The sequence below is a fragment of the Paramisgurnus dabryanus genome, chromosome 3 (genome assembly GCF_030506205.2).
Source record: "Paramisgurnus dabryanus chromosome 3, PD_genome_1.1, whole genome shotgun sequence".
In the NCBI taxonomy this organism is placed as follows: domain Eukaryota; kingdom Metazoa; phylum Chordata; class Actinopteri; order Cypriniformes; family Cobitidae; genus Paramisgurnus; species Paramisgurnus dabryanus.
Genome location: NC_133339.1, coordinates 40,261,610 through 40,280,808, shown reverse-complemented (window position 1 = coordinate 40,280,808; position 19,199 = coordinate 40,261,610). Strand labels below are relative to the sequence as shown.

Here is a 19,199-nt window from a genome sequence, read left to right as displayed (position 1 = left end):
CTGGGTTGAAAATAACCCTGCATTTTTCATATGAGTGTACATCATATAGACTTTAATTGCTTGCGTTTAAAGGAGACCGTTAGGAAAAATATGAAGCACAAAAACACTCAACAGATTAATTATCAACCTACTCAGTTACAGCCCTACGAAAATCCCAAAAATTCAAAGAAAGATCAGGGGGTCACTTACGTTTTTATCTTTTACACGAACAGAAATCCGACACTGAAAACCGAACATTAAAAATAAAATCTACCGCATCACATAAACACACACAAAAAGCAAAACTGCCTCGCAAACACACACACTTGACTGTTGGAGCTCGTCAAGCTACGTGGATTCAAGAGAGACTTTGGGATGTGAGGCACTGCAGCAATATCTGTCCTCCGCTGCACTCTATTCTCATTCTCTCTCTTTTCATCTCTCACTCTCACCAGTGTGTTTTTCCTTTCCTTTGTACGATCTCGCTAATAAACAGGGCCAGACATGACAGGGGTTTATTTTACAAAGAGCGTCTCCCCCTTTCAAACTTGTTTCTGCATCGGCAAGAATTGATTCTAATGGTGGACATGGTGAATTTGGTCTGCTCAATTCTGGAAGCCCTGATGTTTCTGGAAACGTTTCAAGTCCGAGCTCAAAAGCAATGCTTTCGTTCTTAAACAAGGGGGCAATTTTCCATCAGTGTGAGGCTGCACGCGAATATTTGCAGCACGTGTTTTCGCATCGGTTTAGACATATCAGGGCTATAAAGGCTTTTATTGGCATCTGCTTTTATGCCCCCTTTGAAATTAAAAGAAATATCCGCACTGGATCTCTTTTATCCCTGTCAGTATTCATTACCCGGAGAGGAGCACATAGCAATGCACCACAGCTTTCCATTTAACCTCACTAGCTTCTCTAACGCTCGCTAAATCATTCAGGGCACAGGCCGGGATGAAATTGACTTTTCTTGGGTCTTGTACGTCATTGTAATAACACAGGTCCAAATTAAATGCGGCTAATCTATTAACACATTAAATCGGTCACTTTGCAAGACACTCGCAATTATAGCTTAGCCGAACAAAACAGAGCAAAACAAAATGTCCCTTCCCAAAGCAACCCGCTGTTAGCTGCAAAAGATTGATTTTTAAATCTAACAATTAAATTGACCACTTTTACTGCACAACAAAAACACACGTGTCACGTTTCAGCTCCGTTTTAAGAAATGTGGTCATTGTTAACAAATTAATGTACATAACTGCACCAAAAATGACATGATGATACCAGATCAATCTTGAAACTGTGACTGTAGTCAATGTGTATACACCCACCGTACGCCTGGTAAAACACATAGCAGTTTTAAGAAACCCACCAGGGCCCTGTGAGTTTCCACCTCAAAGCAACAGTCAATTTGTTTTGCAAGGAAGGTGCGATGTAAAGAAACATCAAGCGGCGCATAGCGTTCGCAGGGGGGCGTTCGATGGCTACGTCGCCGGCATTTGAAGAGACGCTGGCGAGATTGAAGACACAAAATAATAGGGAAAGAAAGAAAGTAACGCAGATGACATCAAACGGCTGAGACCGATGGGAAAAACTCATGGTTTGTCCTAATCAATACCCAGCACAAGGCATTGAGATGCAGCCAGAAGCTCCCAACCAGGCAAGCGCCCAGGCTGACTGCCAATGGATGGAGGAAAGAGGCGGGGGTTTGGGAGACAGGAGACGACTTCACAATCTGAGACATTTCCATCCACTGCCACGGTAGGCGTGCCATGGTTTCAGAAATGCCTTCCCATCCTTTATAGACTCAGATGTCTGTTCACGATGTGGAATTATAGACTCAGATGTCTGCTCACAATGTGGAAATAGGGTTTTTCACAGTGATGATTTCTTTAAAGGAACAGATGACCTCAAAATCGAAATTCTGCAGTTGCTTCCTCACGGTTGTGTTGTTCAACCTTGTTGTTGTTGTTTGACTGTGAAACACTAAAGGTATATTTCTGAAGAATTCTCACACTGCAGTTTATGACCGTAAAGCACTTCCTATTTATCTCCATCCATCTATTCCGCTTATCCTACATACAAACCCATGGGAGTTCTGGAGCTTATCCCAGCATATCTTTAGCTGAGTATACTTATTTTATTAAATCTGTCCTCTTTCATCTACTTTAAGCATCTCTTATACCCTAACTTTTTCACTTTTCTAACTTACTCCTGGAACTCGGCAGGGTGGTACTACGTACTGTATATTATAGCTGTTTATCTCTAGTCTACTAAATTACAAGTCTACAGTATATGTAAATGTAACTTTTTTGGTTTGTAGTAACCATGTCTGTTATGTCTCTTGAAAAGGTTTTCTGTGACGAAACCTCACTTATATTTAGCCCAACACATTGAGAATTGATAAACAACTTTCCACATGTTTAAAGGGATAGTTCACCCAAAAATTATCATTTGCTTACTCTCATGTAGTTACAAACGCACATAACTTTCTTTGGTGTGATAAACACGAAGGAAGTTATATTGTGTCCCAACCGTACGTGGACCCCATTCACTTCCATAGTAGAAAAAAGAATATTATGGAACTAAATGAGGTCCACAAATGGTTTGGCTACAAACATTTCTCAAAATGTCTTCCTTCATGTTTATCAGAACAAAGAAATTGATGCAGGTTTGTAACAACATGAGAGTGAGTAGATGATGACAGAACTATCCCTTTAACACATAATGATATTTTATAGAAAGACTTGACAACTTTTGGAAGACAATGCTGTATAATATTTTGGAGGTTTTCATAGGCTGCGTTTACATTTTGCATTAACATGCGATCTCGGTGATCCGTTCACGCAGATCCGATCATCCGTATATCAGGACACGGCGCGTTTACATTTGTCACATAAATGTGGCTTCTGTATCTGGATGTGTGATCGGATCCCGTGCGGGGAGACGCGCGCTGGGTGGATAGCTGTCAATCAAAATGGGTACAGCTGTCTTTAGCCACATGATTTAGGGTTTTCGCGCTAACCGCAATCCCGTATTGTACAGTGCTACTGAACAGCAGAGAATAACTAGCAACCCCAACAACCGTGATGTCCACATTTTAAGCATTATATTTTTTAGCTTTAAAAGCCTTATCTTTAAAAGCCTTATAGCGTCCGCACCGCGGATGAATGTCCTGTTTAACTTTACCTGAACTTGACTTTCACCCGCATGCTTTAAATCAACAACAAAATCCGTGTGAAACATGACCGACTCCACTGTTTTATTCTGCCCTAATAACGGGCTTTTGCCTCTGCCTAAACTTATATGTATATTTATATTTTAACCATAAACTGTTGTTAGTTATGTTTCCTGGTAATTTTAATATGATTTAATTAAAAGAGCTAACAATTTCCTAAATTTCCTGTTCATAGTGCGTAAGAAGTAATGTAATTTACAAACACATATAAGTAACCTTGCATAAAACCAACACTGAAAAAATGTATTTGGCTAATGTTATTATGGTTTGTACGTGTTTTAAAGTAACTTAAAATGTGTTAAATGAGACAGAAACAGCCGATTGACCAGAAACAAGCGCAACATTCACGTTGATATGTCGCCATGGAAACTCAAACATTATAACGATCCTGAATTCTGCTATTAAATATTAAATCTCTCTATGAATAGAAACATATAACATATGCCTGAATAACTTAAATACAGTCAGCAGTGTTCAAATGCTTTTGAATATCGATTTATTAAGATACTTTTAAGCGTAGCTTTCATTGCTCCACAAATATGAATGTATGCGTCTCTCACCTGCGCTCCATGACCTAACGTCCTTTATTTTTGACACTTGTCAGTGAGATGATAGTGGGCGGGGTTTTTTGTGACGTTGACCTGTAAATGCAGATACGATGGCTGGATTGCGTTTACATTACACTGAGATCCGATCACAAAGCGTCCTCGACTACCTCTGCATCAGGACACACAGATCGGATAACATTCCGATCACAGACGCGTTTACACTTGTCTTTTCAATGTGTATGTGGTAGGGTTGTGCCGATAGACGATATCATCGTCCATCGTGATGATTGACTGACATCACGATGGAGAGACACCATCGTGATGCCACGCCCCTCCCCACTCCGCTGCGAGTCGACATACACTTACTCTCTTCTATATAGACTATAGTTAACCTAATATCTTTGCGTGAATTGGTCTATAAATTAAATAGAAGACGTGAGACGTGACGTGTGTTAGTCTGTGAAATGTCGGGCATTTGATCTTGACTAGGGATGGGCACGGATATTCGAATGGCAATAATAATTCGAATTTAAAAAATGCTATTCGAATGTTTGTTTGTTTTTAATGTGCCACCAAAGGGTAACAACTTATTTAATGGTTTTTCACTTCATCTATACTGTCTTTTACAGACTTAAATGTAAAATATACATGAACATTAATTTGTATGTATTTCAGATTGTTTGGCAATGCAGATTGCAGACGAATTTAAGTTTTTCCTTTTATCTCCGGGTTTGTCCCCGCCGCGCCGTATTTGGCCACTGGCTCAGTGAGGGCTCACGTGTTATTAAACGTGCTTCTCCGCCGCCCGATTCAACACATCATAAGAGATTTGTAAGCTTTCTGTTATAAAGTCTACTTTATTTTGTTAATAAAGAGACAGACACGGAGAACGAAATGAAACGGAGAACATTTATTATTTGCGGTGCTCTTTCGAAAATTAACCGGATAACTGCACATGGCAGTTTAATGGCAATAATTAAATATAAGTTTAGCTTGCTGTGGATATTTCCTAATTATTAGCCTTCTGTGAAATTATGACAAAATGAAAAATACAAAACACGCATGTCTTAATTAACATAATTTAAATAAACGAATATTCGTTCTTTAAGAGCTTAAATATTCGAAAAATTAAATATTAAAAAAATTAGTAAATTACTGGAAAATGCCCATCCCTAATCTTGACATTGCTAGAATCTTGCCTTTTTACATGTTGTACATTTATCTTAAAATATTTAATTTTGTACAAGAAAACAGCCCATATTAATCATTTATTAGTAGCCTTTTGTAGTGTCTCGGGAGATCGTGCTCATTGTTACATTGAGGCTATACTGCACTGAAGCGGCAGATTAAGATATAAACCCAGAATTCAGGGAACGTCAAGAACAAGAAAACGGGAACAACACTCCGACCGAAACGCGGGATTTACATACACAGACCATGTTTAAATTTAGATGTGTCTGGCCCTGTTCACTTTGTCTAGTTTTAATAAGCTGCGGATTGAAGTGCTGGCTGCTCCCCGCGGTGCTGAAGACCCGCTCTCTGACGGAGTACTGGTGGCACATATGCACAGATATTTACGTGCAAAATTTGGAAAGCGCGGAGGAGTCGTTGGGTTAGTAAAATAATGAAATTATAGCTTTTAAATAGAAAAAAATATTTATGTAAAGAGATTAAAAGGTGCTTAAAAGTGCACAACTCTTCTTCAGTGGATTAAAGCTACCTTTTCCCCTTATGTGCAACCTATAGGAAAGAGACATTAGTTGGGATAGTAAAATAACAAAATTATAGATTTTAAGTACAGAATAGTATTTATGTAAAATATATATTAAAATAAAAAGTGCACAACTCTTCTTAAGTGGAAGTAATAAAGTAAAATAACGAATAAAAATTATATAATAACGAATAATAACGAAAAATTAAAATACCCCCCCCGCCTAACGATATCATCGTCCATCGCGATGGTTTACGTAACCATCGTCAACTGCCAATTTATGGGGACATCGCCCAACCCTAGTATGTGGACAACATCCGGATACAGGTCGCATGTTAATGCCAAGTGTAAACGCAGCCATAGTGTTTGTCGTCCTTTTAGTGGGTTTAAATGTTCAGTGTGGGTTTTCAGACTGAATTCCAACCAAGGGCTCACTCCACACACTTTAAAACACAAAGAGAAGCTACGGTAGCTGCCACAGGACAAACATGTCGTTGTCTGAGACAACGTAGTGACAAAACTCGCTTCGTGGAACAGTTTGTCCATTTAGGGCTACTGTAAAAAACATGGCGGCTAATTCCATGTAATCTAGCGGTGAGACTGCGAATTGGAACCAACGGCTCAGTCCACAGCTCACCTTTCAATTTTGAAATGCAAAGAGAAGCTACGATAGCTGCCACAGGACAAACAAGTCGTCATCTGAGACAACGTAGTGACCAAATGCACTTTATAAAATGGGTAGTTCTGGTTCTTCATTCTGATTGGTTGAAACACGTTCTAAGCCATGATAAAATACCCCGGTAAACCCACGGTTCAGACCGCATTACATAAGTATCACTGCGCCACTGTAGCTGCATACTGATTTATGAAAATAAACACCACAGTCTTTAATCATATTTTTAAGTTGTATACAATTGCACAATTATGGCGATATCCAGATAAATGTCAATAAATATTGTTGAGTCATCTAATCAATAGAGAGAAAACGTTCGCTGAGGATCTTACCTAACTTAAACAGTGACGCATTTACTCAACACTAACACCACCGTGTTTTGATGGCTCTGAATCTGATCTCTAACAAAAGTTTTTCACAAAAATGGAATTATCTCCGCTTTTAGCTAAAAAATCTGAGAGGTGATAAGAAAACAAATGTAGGTAGGATGAAACGGCTTTTTTGTTTTTGTTTGAAAGCGGAGGGTCTGTTCTTTCATTTGATATTTTATGTTTGTTTAAAGAAGATAATTTTTCTGCAAGGCACTAAACTAAAACTGGTTGGCAACTTAAAAAAAAAACCCTGACGGGGAAAGAATTCACCATGCTTTCAAGCATATTTGATCATCACTTCAACAGTTGCACAATATAAATGTTAATGTAATAATTAGATGAATGCTGGTTTATAAAGTAAACACCACAGTCTTAAATCATATTTTCATTGTGTCTTTGCTGCGTCTGTGTTGGTTGGGAACTGCACTCTGTTTCAGTCACACTTGATTCTCAGGAACTACTTTGTTTGGCGGAAGAGTAATATTTGTACTAATATAATTACAACTTATTTGTGTTTTATTTTATAAAATCCCGCTAACGTTATGCATATGAAGTAAGTGCTTTATAAACGCAATAACCCCCACGAAGCAGGGGGGTTACAGTGCATTTTATAACACCTAAGGGGCGTTGTTAGCCACGACGCGAACTGGTAACCCACTGCTTCTTGGGGCTTATTGCTTTATTGTAGAACAGTTTGTCCATTTAGGGCTACTGTAGAAACATGGCGGCGACTTCCATGTCATCTAGTGGTGTGACACTGAATTGCAACCACAGCTCACCCCTCAATTTCAAAATGCAAAGAGAAGTTACGGTAGCTGCCGCAGGACAAACATGTCATCGTCTGAGACCACGTAGTGACAAACGCGCTTTGTAGCACCACTGATATTATAGTTATGTATATTATATTGTATTTCTGTTAAGAGATCCTTCTGAAAGTCCCACATTGCACCTTTAAGGGTGTGAAAAGTACATTGTGTGAAAAAAAAGATGTTTTAGAAATTTGTGTGCGTTTCACAGGCAAAATAACAGCATACAGGTTTGGAAATTTATGAGGCTGAATAGATGATGTCAATATTTTGGTAATATTTGAAAGTGTGAAAGCCATCCTAAAGTGGTTTATAGCCCTGCTTCATGATGTAGAAAAGGATTTTTTGTTACTGAGAGAAAGAACTCAGATGAACGGAAAGGAAAAGATTGTTTTATGGGTAAAATTATCTGCGCTCTGATTGGTCGGGCTCGGATTGAGCACCTTTTTTTACAGCCAGAACAGTCTTTTGTGCACATAAATGGGTTCAGAGCGCCGAAGCTTTTTACGAAAACGAAAAAACAAGGCTTGCGTCTCTTTTCCTCTCCCCCCTCTCTCCCTATCTCTCTTTTTCAATCTTTCTATCAATGTCTCTATCATTCGGTCGTGTTGCCACTTTGCTATTTTATTCACAACACAAGAATGCACTCTCACTTTCCCAGGAGGATGACGCTGAATAAGGAAAGAGATGTAGAGGGCTTTGTTTCTAGCTGCTGTTTCCCTTCAGTCAAGCTTCTGTTGTTTAAATGTTTACACAGAACAGCCCAGGGGCTTGAAACAAGCTTATATGCGGTCGGAAAATGACACTCCGTCAAGAGTATCACATTTTCCCCTTTCCCGGACAATTCAAGATTACTTTAAAAGATTCGCTAATTTCATTTCGTCGAGAAGCGAAGGTCTCTTCAAAAGACGTTCACGGTGCGTTAAGGTTATTCAACAGAAATAACCTTCGCTGTATAAAGACTTCACATACACACCAGCCATTTCCATTTCGACTTAAAAGTGAAAAATTCGCCTTGAGTTTCTAAGCGAATCTGCCCGAAGCAAACGCACATGCAGAACGTTTATTAAGCCTATAATACCACAGGCGTTTTCCCTCTTGTTGCAGTAAACAAACAGAAATTGAAAAGCAAATTCATTCAAGCCGATGCTCTTTTATTTAAATTAGCCCCGAAATAATGAGTTTCCTCCGAAGGCAGGAATTTCATTATTGACAATGCTCTCGTCGAGCAGCTCACTGACTTATCTTATCAGTCTTACGGCATTATATCTCTGTACAGGTTCTGTCTTTTCATCCATCTTAAACATCATATAATCCATCACCTGCAAAACCTGAGATTGTATTACAGCATTTCTCTGGTTAGATGGTCGTGGTTTGTGCAAAACCTTATTCTTCACGATTAGATTGAGCTTAGAAAAGTCAGGCTATGACATCATGCCGCTTTTACAACAACAGAAGCAAAGGAAAGAAAATGATATTTTGATTCGAGATAAAGGAAAAAGACATTTACTGTAGAAAGATGAATCATTCTCAATAAGACCGTTGACATTTATCACAACTGTAAAAGATTGATTTTGATAGTATGATGTCTTTAAAGGATAAATTAACAGATTGTCGGTGGCATGTGTAACATTTATGCATTTGGCAGGCACTTTTATCCAAAGCCACTTACAGTATACAGAAGTTTAAGTTAAAGACAATGCAAACCTAAATTATTGCTTTTGGAAATTGCCAGTGTTGAATAAATACTGTAGCATCATTTATTAATGGTAATTATTAGAATTACAATGCTAGCTGCATGCTAACTGTTTACAGTTGCCAGGCAACATATCAATTGCCACATTAATAATAGTAATAGCACTGAATGTGAGATCACAGATGCTTTGCCGACAAAGCGATTCATTTTATAAAGCAATATTAAGCCCAGGCTGCGGTGAAATTGACTTTTTATGGGCCTTGTACCTTATAGTGCGATAACAGTGTCTGCATTAAATGTCTCTAATCTATTAAAACATTAAATTGGTCAGTTCACAAGACGCTCGGTTAGCCTTGCAAGGAAATAAAAGAAAGAGAAAACTATATTTCCCAGAGCACCTTACTGTCAGGCTAAAAAAATCAATCTTTATTCAGTGCAAATAAATTGACTGTTTTATAATAGCCTTACAAATAATGTCAAAATAAAACAGCATCAACCTTCAAGTGCCATTGGACTAATGGCCTGAATTAAACATAATACATACTGAAGCTGTGAGTGGAAGGGATCTGTTGTGGTGACTGTGAATCAACATTTGTTTCCTGCATTAATAATGAATGGAAACGAATGAGATTGCAGCTGGCGTGATGATGTTTGTTCTCTAGCATCTATCAGTTGAAGTAAAACTGAACGCTGTAACAATATTAGGAGAGCAGAAGATTACAAAACTGAAGGATTCTCATTATCATCGTGAAATGAGCGGCCGAGCAGCTGGTCATTGACAGAAACTGCTTCCTTACTGACTGGAGCCAGACTGTGAATCTGGAGCCAAATGGTGATAAACACATTTTCACAGGATTTGGTATGATGCTACAAGGAAAGGATTTTTTCTGTGAAATCTTCAGAGGAATAGTTCACCCAAAAAATGAACGCTTTTACATCCTTCAGTAAACCTTATAGAGCGAAATTGCGCACTCCTATTCCTATGAATTGGGGATAATGCAATGCCAAAGAAATGTAATATTAACGAGATGCTTCACTGCTATTTCTATAAACTGAGGAGATTGCAATGGTCAATATGGCCGCTCTTGTCCCGCCTTCCAGTAAAATGAGCCAATCGTCAGCCGTTAAAGAATGACATCCTCTGAGGCGGGGACTTTGTGCAGTATCTGACAGGCATTGCTTTACCTGGAGTCATTGCTAACATGGCGCCACAGTGACACAACTTCCTTATCCCATTCCTTGCCACCTTTTTTTTTTTAAAGTTGCCTCCCAGCATATTTTTGTGATTTTCATTAGTGATGGGAAAATGAAGCCTCGAATGAAGCACTGATACTTTCCTTACTGTTTCGAACCATGATTCAAAGCCTCAAAGAGGGTGTCGAAAACAGCACCTTTGGTTAATGAAAATATAGCAGAAGCGCCGTCAAGGAAGCATGTGTGTGAATGGTACAAGAAGACTTGTAAGGGAAGCGGCATTGGCAGGGAAACGTTTTCTTTTAATTGACGAGATAACTTGTCAATGGCGGGGAAGGGGTTAAAAAGACTTAGGGTGCATCCCAATTCGAAGGCTGTATCCTCCGAAGGCCATATTTTAAAGCCCATTATGTCGCTGCAACGAAGGCTGTCCCAATTCGGAGGCTCATTTAAAAGCCTTCAGATGTGGCCTCATAATGCGTCCTTCATTTGAAGAATCCATCAGATGGTATATTTTGCAACTTTAAGGTCCTTGTCACTGTTTTACAATTATAAATGATGTTTTAATGGTGTGAATTAATATTGTTGCTGCCACACTGTGCGAGTTGCATTTTACTTTTGTATATTTCTAAGGTTGTTTAATTCGATATACTGTTGGGTAGTTAAATCTCGATCAATGCAACATATTCTCTAAAAGAAAATGAAAAAAAAAATATCTGACTCCATTTTATTTTTAAAGTCTGAAACGGTTTTGCTGTTGGGTGCATCCCAATTCAAGCTCTGCATCCTTTTAAGCCCGGGGACTTTAAAGGCAAGGCTCGGTTTTTGAAGGCTGCATCCTCTAAAGTCCACAAAGCCGGTCTAGCCTACGGGGGGAGTTGCATCACTAGCTGTTCCTGCCCACTATGCTTGTCAACGGGACACAACAGCTGAGACCTAATAGACTTTTAAAAAAAAAATATGGAGCCAGATTTTTGTTATCAGCAAGTGACTCAATTCCCACTGTAAGCTGGACCGTCTCATTTCAGTTCGGTTTGAGTTTGCATCCTTCGAAGACCAAGTCCCCCCTTAAGAGTCGCATCCTTCGAAGGATCCAGACGTCGAATTGGGATGCAACCTTCCATATGTTGTTATTGATTGCAGTTTGAGATTTAGAAACCAAATTTGATGTCAGGTTTAATTGTTGGTCAGAAAATTGTTTAATTGTGATTTTAGCACACGATTTTAGATATACTGTCTTTCTCCATTTCAGTAGATAGGATTTTATAGTCTTGGATGACTGAAATAACTGCCTGGAAACATGCCTGCCTAGTGGCGCGACTTCCCTAAAGGGACTTTGACCTTATGTCATAAGAGATACAGAAGTTTTTTTTTTTCTTAATTTTATGCTACTTTCGAAAAATGGAAAGGACAATAGAATTGGAATATCAGTATTAGTGCACAAGTTGGATGGACTACTTAAATGCTACCTTTGTGGTACATTTTTGAAGTTTTTGCAATATAAATTACAATATCCCTTATTTTTAAAAACACAGATGTTCGTCCTTGTGTTTCACAACAACGGCATACAATAATAGAAAAAGGAAAGAATAGAAAACAGAATATAATACTGGGCTGGCATGTCATTGCAGTGAATAAATAATGACTTCATTTCATTTTAGGGGCGAACTGTTCTTTAAGACATAATCAAAACTATAGCCAGATAACAATATTGTTCCAGCACTGTCTAATGAAAGGACGTTATTATGTGTAGAATAATAAAATGGCTTCTTTCACTCATTCAAAGCCAACAGATAGAAAACAAAAGGATCTCCTGCGGGACCGCATTGGACGGCAGTATTCCACAGATGCAATGCTACATCTAACTATCTTTACCTCCACCACAAACACTGACAGTCGCACACCCTCAGGCTTACTGCAATTACCCGGCACAGGCCCTAAAGTCTAAACTTATCTGATTATATTACCATTCTGCACAATCCAAACAGTTTTGCCGCATGAACGAGTCCGTTTAAAAGCCTCCTGAAGCGAGATACACACTCGCATGCAGTCTGTCCGTGAGTTCTCTTATATTAGGCAACAAACATATTTCATCTCAAGGCAGATTATTGTAAACCACTGCTCAGATAAGAAGTAAAGTTTGACATCCATTAATACAAAAGGCAGAGCCTGTCAGAGGTCACGCTGCCTCATTTTCATCCAATTTATTCATTCCTGCCGTACCGGCCGTATGAATAAACATCAGCGGACTGCAGCAGTGGAAGGCGAGGTGTCCGCACAACATCGGCATGGGAAAACAGGAAGTGGGCTGTCATTCTCTTTCACCTGGGGCTCTGAACCGCGGCCGTCTTGCTGGGGAGTGTAGAGAAAGGCAGGCATTTTGTCAAAAATTCAGCAGACATCTGTTGGCATACCGAGACCTTGCCTCGAAGACGTTTAATTAAAGAAGTGTCACGCAGCATAGAGATAAATATGCTGTAACTGGAGCTCAGGCGCATAATTATGGCAGGGCATCTAGAGAGTTGCGGTCTTCCATGCTCATTACGGTCCATCTGGGACATCAAAACAGAGAACTGGAGTCTCGTGTGTTCATATGGAAACAAGCTTTTATTGGTGATGCTTTGGTAGTAAAGAAACATCCCCATTTAAGATTGTGCCTTTGATACCTACAGGTTTTTGGGCAAATAGGGCAGAACTTCCTTGTCTGTTTGACTATATTGCATCTTTGCGAATACTAGGGATACATAAAGATTAATCACGATTAGTTTTTAGCCGAGTAAAAGTTTTTGTTTACATCATAGATGTGTGTGTGAACTGTGTATTATACCTTTGTATAGATAAATGCACACATATGCATGTATATATTTAAGAATTTTTAATGTAATTAAATGTATGTATAATTTATATTATATATAAATACTTAATATAAAAATATATATTTTTCTTAAAATTATACAAATTGGTTTATATCAAACAAAAAAATTCAAACTTTTATTAACAAACTTTCTCTTGTGCTTTTTGATCGTCATGTCAGTCATCGCACATCACTGTCCTCACCCGCAGCTCTCTCCTGCATGATGCAACTCGCATTGTAAACAAGAATAAACAAGGCTTACGCCGTGTCCTAACCAGACACGATGCGATGATTCCAGTGATGGGCAATTTGTCTATCTATACTGAATGCAAAAAAGGGGCGTGGCGTGATGCAATCAATCACAAAACACAGCCAAACAGAAGAGTTCTTTCTGTGCGCCCCCTCGCACTGAAGAGCACATACAGAGACGCATCCCTACGCATTTTTTATGACCTTCTTTGTCCAACTTGCGGGATTTGTTTTATACAGTATTTGACCGTCTTGCGTCATTTGAAGCATCTCGTACATAAATGTCACGCTTTAAGAAGCCGTGCCTAAATAATTTATACTTTTACATGCAGTGCATCTCATTAATGTCAGTTCCAACAAGTGGACCAATCAGAAGACTTTTGGCATGCTTTACAGTTTCAAGTTGGCATTGCAACAGTTTAATCTGACTGCAACATGGCAAAAGAGGGGCAAATGCCTCTCAAGACCCTCACTTTCTGCACATCGGATGGGATTTTTAAGATGTCAGATAAATATTTGGTGTCCCCAGAGTACATATGTAAATTTTTAGCTCACAAAACCATACAGATGATTTATTAGAGCATTTTAAAATGGCCACTTTGTAGGTGCGAGCAAAAACGTGCTGGTTTGGGGTCTGTCCTTTAAAAATGCAAATGAGCCGATGAAATGCAAACACTGATCGCCATGATGAGGGTTTGTTGAAATAGAAACTTAATTGTGCTGTCAATTATTTCTCTCTCTCTCTCTATCCACTAAATGTCAGGGGCGTGGTTGGATAGTGCAGATTAAGGGGCGGTATTTTCCACTTCTGACATCACAAGGGGAGCCAAATTTCAATTATCTATTTTTTCACATGTTTGCAGAGAATGCTTTACAAAAGTTAAGTTACTGGGTTGATCTTTTTCACATTTTCTAGGTTGATAGAAGCACTGAGGACCCAATTATAGCAATTAAACATGGAAAAAGTCTGATTTCCATGATGTATCCCCTTTAAAACCATTCTACTCTTAATAGTATGTCGTTTTTCAAACCGGTTTATCGTTTAAACAAGTATAACACTCATTACCAAAGATATTGACGTGTGTATATTACAGTACTGTATGTGCACTTGTGTGTGCGTGTATTATACTACTTCAACTAAAGAGCAGGCAGTTTTAATCGCATAAAAATGAGGATTCAAATAAAAATTTTGTTGAAAGCATGGAGGATTACAAAAACAATCTGAATATTCAAAAGATGGCTGACAGCTGTCGGGTGATGCAACAAAGTGCCAGTAAGACATTGTTTGGGTCCAAAGCAGGCAAATTTCAATATAACAATCAGGATTAGGCTTAAATCCATGCAAACATCTTTGTCCTCATGCGCACACACTTTTTACAGATTTCTGAGTTAAAGGATCTAAGGAGATTTCGAGAAACATGCATGGTATGGTCTACCAATGTGTTACTGGTGATACTCTCCAAAGGGGACTAGCTTTGTGTGTGTGTGTTTTTCAATGATCGGTGCAAATAAGTGTCATGCTGTTAACTCCATCTCTTGCGCTGACTCTATCAGGTATCCCAGTGGAATTAGAGCCCGGTTTGCTATTAAACACAGCACGAGAAGCGCATTCTGCCTTTGGATGGAAAACACAAGCGCATGACACCACCGCGTCCCAAGAGACCCCTTCAGCTACTCGGTTCCCTTAATTTATGAAACGCTCAACACTCCACGAGGACGCCTCGGCGCGTTCCTCCGCACCCCGTACGGCAGTCACGCTGACTCTCATTAGTAGGCAGCTCTAGAACAAATACAGCAACCCCGCAGGGGAACGTCGGGCTTCAGAGGTCCGCCGCTCCCTGCCGGTAGTTAATGCCACCTTCCGTGAAGGAAAGAGCCTGGCTCCTGCATCTTCTTCACGGCACCCTCCGTGACAGGTACTGTACCCATTTGGCCGTTCTGGGCTACAAAGTCTGGCAGGCTCAAGTGGAGCCAAGCAATTGATCACTGGAGAAAGTCTTGAGGTGAAAAAGGTTCAGAGAGCTTTTTCTACCCATTGACCAAAGTGCCGGGTTTCCTTTCAGTCCCGACTAAGCTCCCTTAAAGCTATCCAAGGGCATTGAAAGTACACTTAGGGATGAAAACAAGAGTTGGATCAATACGAGAAAAACAAAGCAGCCCTGGGCAGATCTGAACAAATACCCTGCAGACCTCGTATATAGGCTGCTGATGCATATAGACTTCGTGGCAGGATGCTAATAAGAGTCAGCGACACCGGTGCTATGCATAATAGGACACACCTGAATGCCTCTCAGATAAGAAAGGGGACCCTTATATCTCAATGCGGCCGGTTCAAAGACTGACATACTCAAGGACTATGCTGCTTTTAGCACTGAGGGCATCACAATTATCAGATGCGCCTCAGCCTATCCAAGCCTCTTGGCAGTGAATGCATCAGCGGCGCCTGTAGTTTAAGATCTGTCAAACAGAATAGATCGCTGGGCCGTATATCAGCCATCTGCCCGAGGATGCCGGGACCATTTTTACAGGAGCTAATAGATGAGAAATGCACCCTGTGGACAGAGCAGAACACCTTGTCAGAGGTAAAATACCCCTAGGAAGGAGCTGAACAAAAGACAGATGGTAGTACATTCTGGGAGATGGATGTAATTATGTTGTTGGTTTACGAAGTTGAAATTTGCAATACAAGTCAATTCTGAGTCAATGTTCGGTACCGATCTTTAACGTTTTCTGAACAAGGACAGAATCGCCATAGACATTGGGAAGGTGCAAGCACCCCCCCCCCCCAAATTCACAATAGTGTTTAATCATTATGGGTTTTTCGATGATTCTTAAAATGTTACATACCAAATTATGGCACATTAGGATACAGCTTTGGATGCAAATGACATTTATTATCCTTAATTGCTATAATTAAAGGAAATGGGCTGAATGCTACAGTAGTCTATCATTTCAAATCTGACATTAATTGGTACAATTCTATATTTTTATAGCATTTGCTCAATACACCAAGTTAATAAAACCACTACTGAAAAAATAGACAATTACTTTACTCTTAAAGGAAAACACCACAATTTTTCACTATTTTACTATGTTCTTACCTCAACTTAGACTAATTAATACATACCTATCTTTTTTTAATGCGTGCACTGAAACTTTGTACAGCGTGTCGTGAATGTGTTAGCATTTAGCCTAGCCCCATTCATTCCTTAGGATCCAAACAGGGATGAATTTAGAAGCCACAGCCTCGGCGCGCAGTAACATCATCACTCCTGACTACTCCCCCCTCACATCAATATTACTGCGCCCGAGGTCGAAGTGCTGCAAACTAAGTGCTCTTCCGCCATACAATATAGTTAAAAATTTCTATCCGCTTAAAAAAATCGCCACGTTTTATTTTGTGCCACCATACTTACTCGTGTAACTACTCATGTAAAAGTCTTTAAATACGGAAAACATGAAAGTGTTTGGTGGTTTCTAAATTCATCCCAGTTTGGATCCTAAGGAATAAATGGGGCTAGGGCTAAATGCTAACACATTCATGACGCGCTGCACAAAGATTAAGTGCACGCATTGAAAAAAGATAGGTATGTATTAATTAGTCTAAGTTGAGGTAAGAACATAGTAAAATATTGAAAAACTGTGGTGTTTTCCTTTAAAAATATAACACAGTCTCACCCCATGGCGTCAATATTTGACGACACTTGACCATGCGTCAATATGTTTTTTGACGAACTGGGGACTTCAATACTATTACGTCCGTTGCATTCTCTTTCCTATTTTCTTACCATTTTCGCGTCGGTTTAGGGTTAGATTACGCAAAATTAAACAGTTGTCACCTGGCATTGGGGTTAGAGTTAGGTACGCGAAATTAAACAGTTGTCACCTGGCGTTGGGGTTAGAGTTAGGTTTGGGTAGGGATGTCATTATGTAAATCTAACCCTAAACCGACGCGAAAATGGTAAGAAAATAGGAAAGAGAATGCAACGGACTTAATAGTATTGAAGTCCCCAGTTCGTCAAAAAATGACGCGAAAGGTATACCCTCCGCGTCAACATATTGACGCATGGTCAAGTGTCGTCAAATATTGACGCCATGGGGTGAGACTGAAGAGACAGATGTTTTTGGCTGAAAAAGAAGAACCTTAAATATCTAAAGAACGTTTCTGTTTCACAAAACACTCTTGCTCTTTAGATTATAAAAAGTATGAAAGAAATGGTTCTTTGAGGATCTGAAAAAAATGGTTCTTCGGTGCCATCGCTGTGGAGAACCTTTAAAAAACCTCTAAGAGTGTAGTGTTAAAAAATGAATACAACAGCTGTCATACACTTAAAATAGGTATAAACTTGTGTTTTCCTAAGGTATGATCTGATTGCAAGTTTGTTGAACACAGGTTGTGCGCTCCAGACAGACCCCTCTCCTCAAACTTTGTTCATTGTGTGGGTGTGGTGTAGTAACTACAGATAGAAAGAATACAGTGTGCAGTGTTAATGTGTAGCACTTGTGATCTCTCCATCCCTTGGGATACGTCTAAAAGTGATGGGGCATGTTGATACAGAGACCCTAGGGTAGTACTTCAACCACACCTGAAGGTATCACATCTGGTCATATACAAACTTCAATGCCAATAATGAAATACTTAATTTCTATTGCAAATAAGATTAAATACTTTGTTTGACTCAAACAAGTACGCAATACGGATCAAAAAGATCCAAAAAAGGATCAGTTTCATTTTTACTCATTCTCATAGTTTCTAAGCGGTGTTGGTTCCAAATTAAAAAGGTTTCATTTTTGTTTTTCATTAAACGCACATGTGAGCCCTCCAAAGATACGAGACATACCTTGCGCCCAAGTGTTACTGATGACGCCAACCATCAAAATCCAACCGGCACTCCACTTCAGCGTTATCGCGCTCCTGGACATGATGCTCCAACGCGTATCTGCGCCCGCAGCGCGCGTTCTCCCGCGCCGAGTCGGATACATGTTGCGCCGTAGAGCGATGCGAGAGACTGTGCGCGTGGCTCCCGCGCGTTTGAATCCGGCATGCACTGAGGAGGAGTCCATCAAACAAGCCGTTTACCAAACAAACCAATTATTGCTAGAAAACCTGATGAGTCAAACTTTAAAAACTGTGCGTTCACGAACTACGAACGTTGAAATTATCATTAGTATCATTAATATTTAATATAGCAGGATTTGTGGCTGAAACCCCAACAAAAGTTTGGCTATAAGAAAAGGAATGTAGACATTTTAATCTTAACAATTCTCGGCTGAATTCAGTCTTTTGCGTTCAAAGGATGAAAAGTGTCTGAATGAATAGATTCCCTCGCATCCCTGCGCGTCATATAGCATCTCATGAAGATGCGCTCTGGAAGCGACACTGTATATCCACTGCAGGTGAAAAGTAAGATTGAAATTAGTAGACACTCGCTGAGGAAATATTCCGTCCGGTACGATCTGTGTTTTTCCCCAAAATGCAGTGCCCGTGTCCTTTCAGTGCACCGAGCAACAATGTATGAGTGCCTGAAAACTCAGGACTGAAGCTGAACTCTGCGTTGCGGGATGTCGCCACGATGCGGTGATAAAGAGAAGTGCATCTCGTTTTAATGACGGTGAGTTGATAATATTCATTGAGCTTCATTAAAACTTGCTCAGATTGCGGCGAGGCCATGTTTTGAAAATATTTCAAGAGTTTGCAACACAAATATGCACCAAACTTTGTTTATCTATATTTTATTAATCAGTAGGGGCTACAATCATACAGCAGTTCACAGTTTCCTGTGAGCGAGTATTAGAAGTTAACTCTGGAAAATACATTCTCTGTTAGACAAGAGCACACATTAAGCTCCTAAGGAAACATTATTATTAGCTCGCTCTCTCTCT

The 19,199-nt window shown here is 39.6% G+C and overlaps 1 protein-coding gene across 6 annotated transcripts in view; it reads right to left on the bottom strand.

Moving 5' to 3' along the window:
- The window catches only part of sdk2a (sidekick cell adhesion molecule 2a), a 238,341-nt gene extending 219,537 nt beyond the window's left edge, over positions 1 to 18,804 (bottom strand). For all 6 annotated transcript variants that reach the window (XM_073814045.1, XM_073814046.1, XM_073814047.1 and 3 more), the window contains exon 1: positions 18,158 to 18,804. In XM_073814045.1, the coding sequence (XP_073670146.1) occupies positions 18,158 to 18,380 (223 nt within the window). In that variant the 5' untranslated portion in view covers positions 18,381 to 18,804. The remainder of the gene's footprint in view (positions 1 to 18,157) is intronic.
- Positions 18,805 to 19,199: the final 395 nt, after the last annotated feature.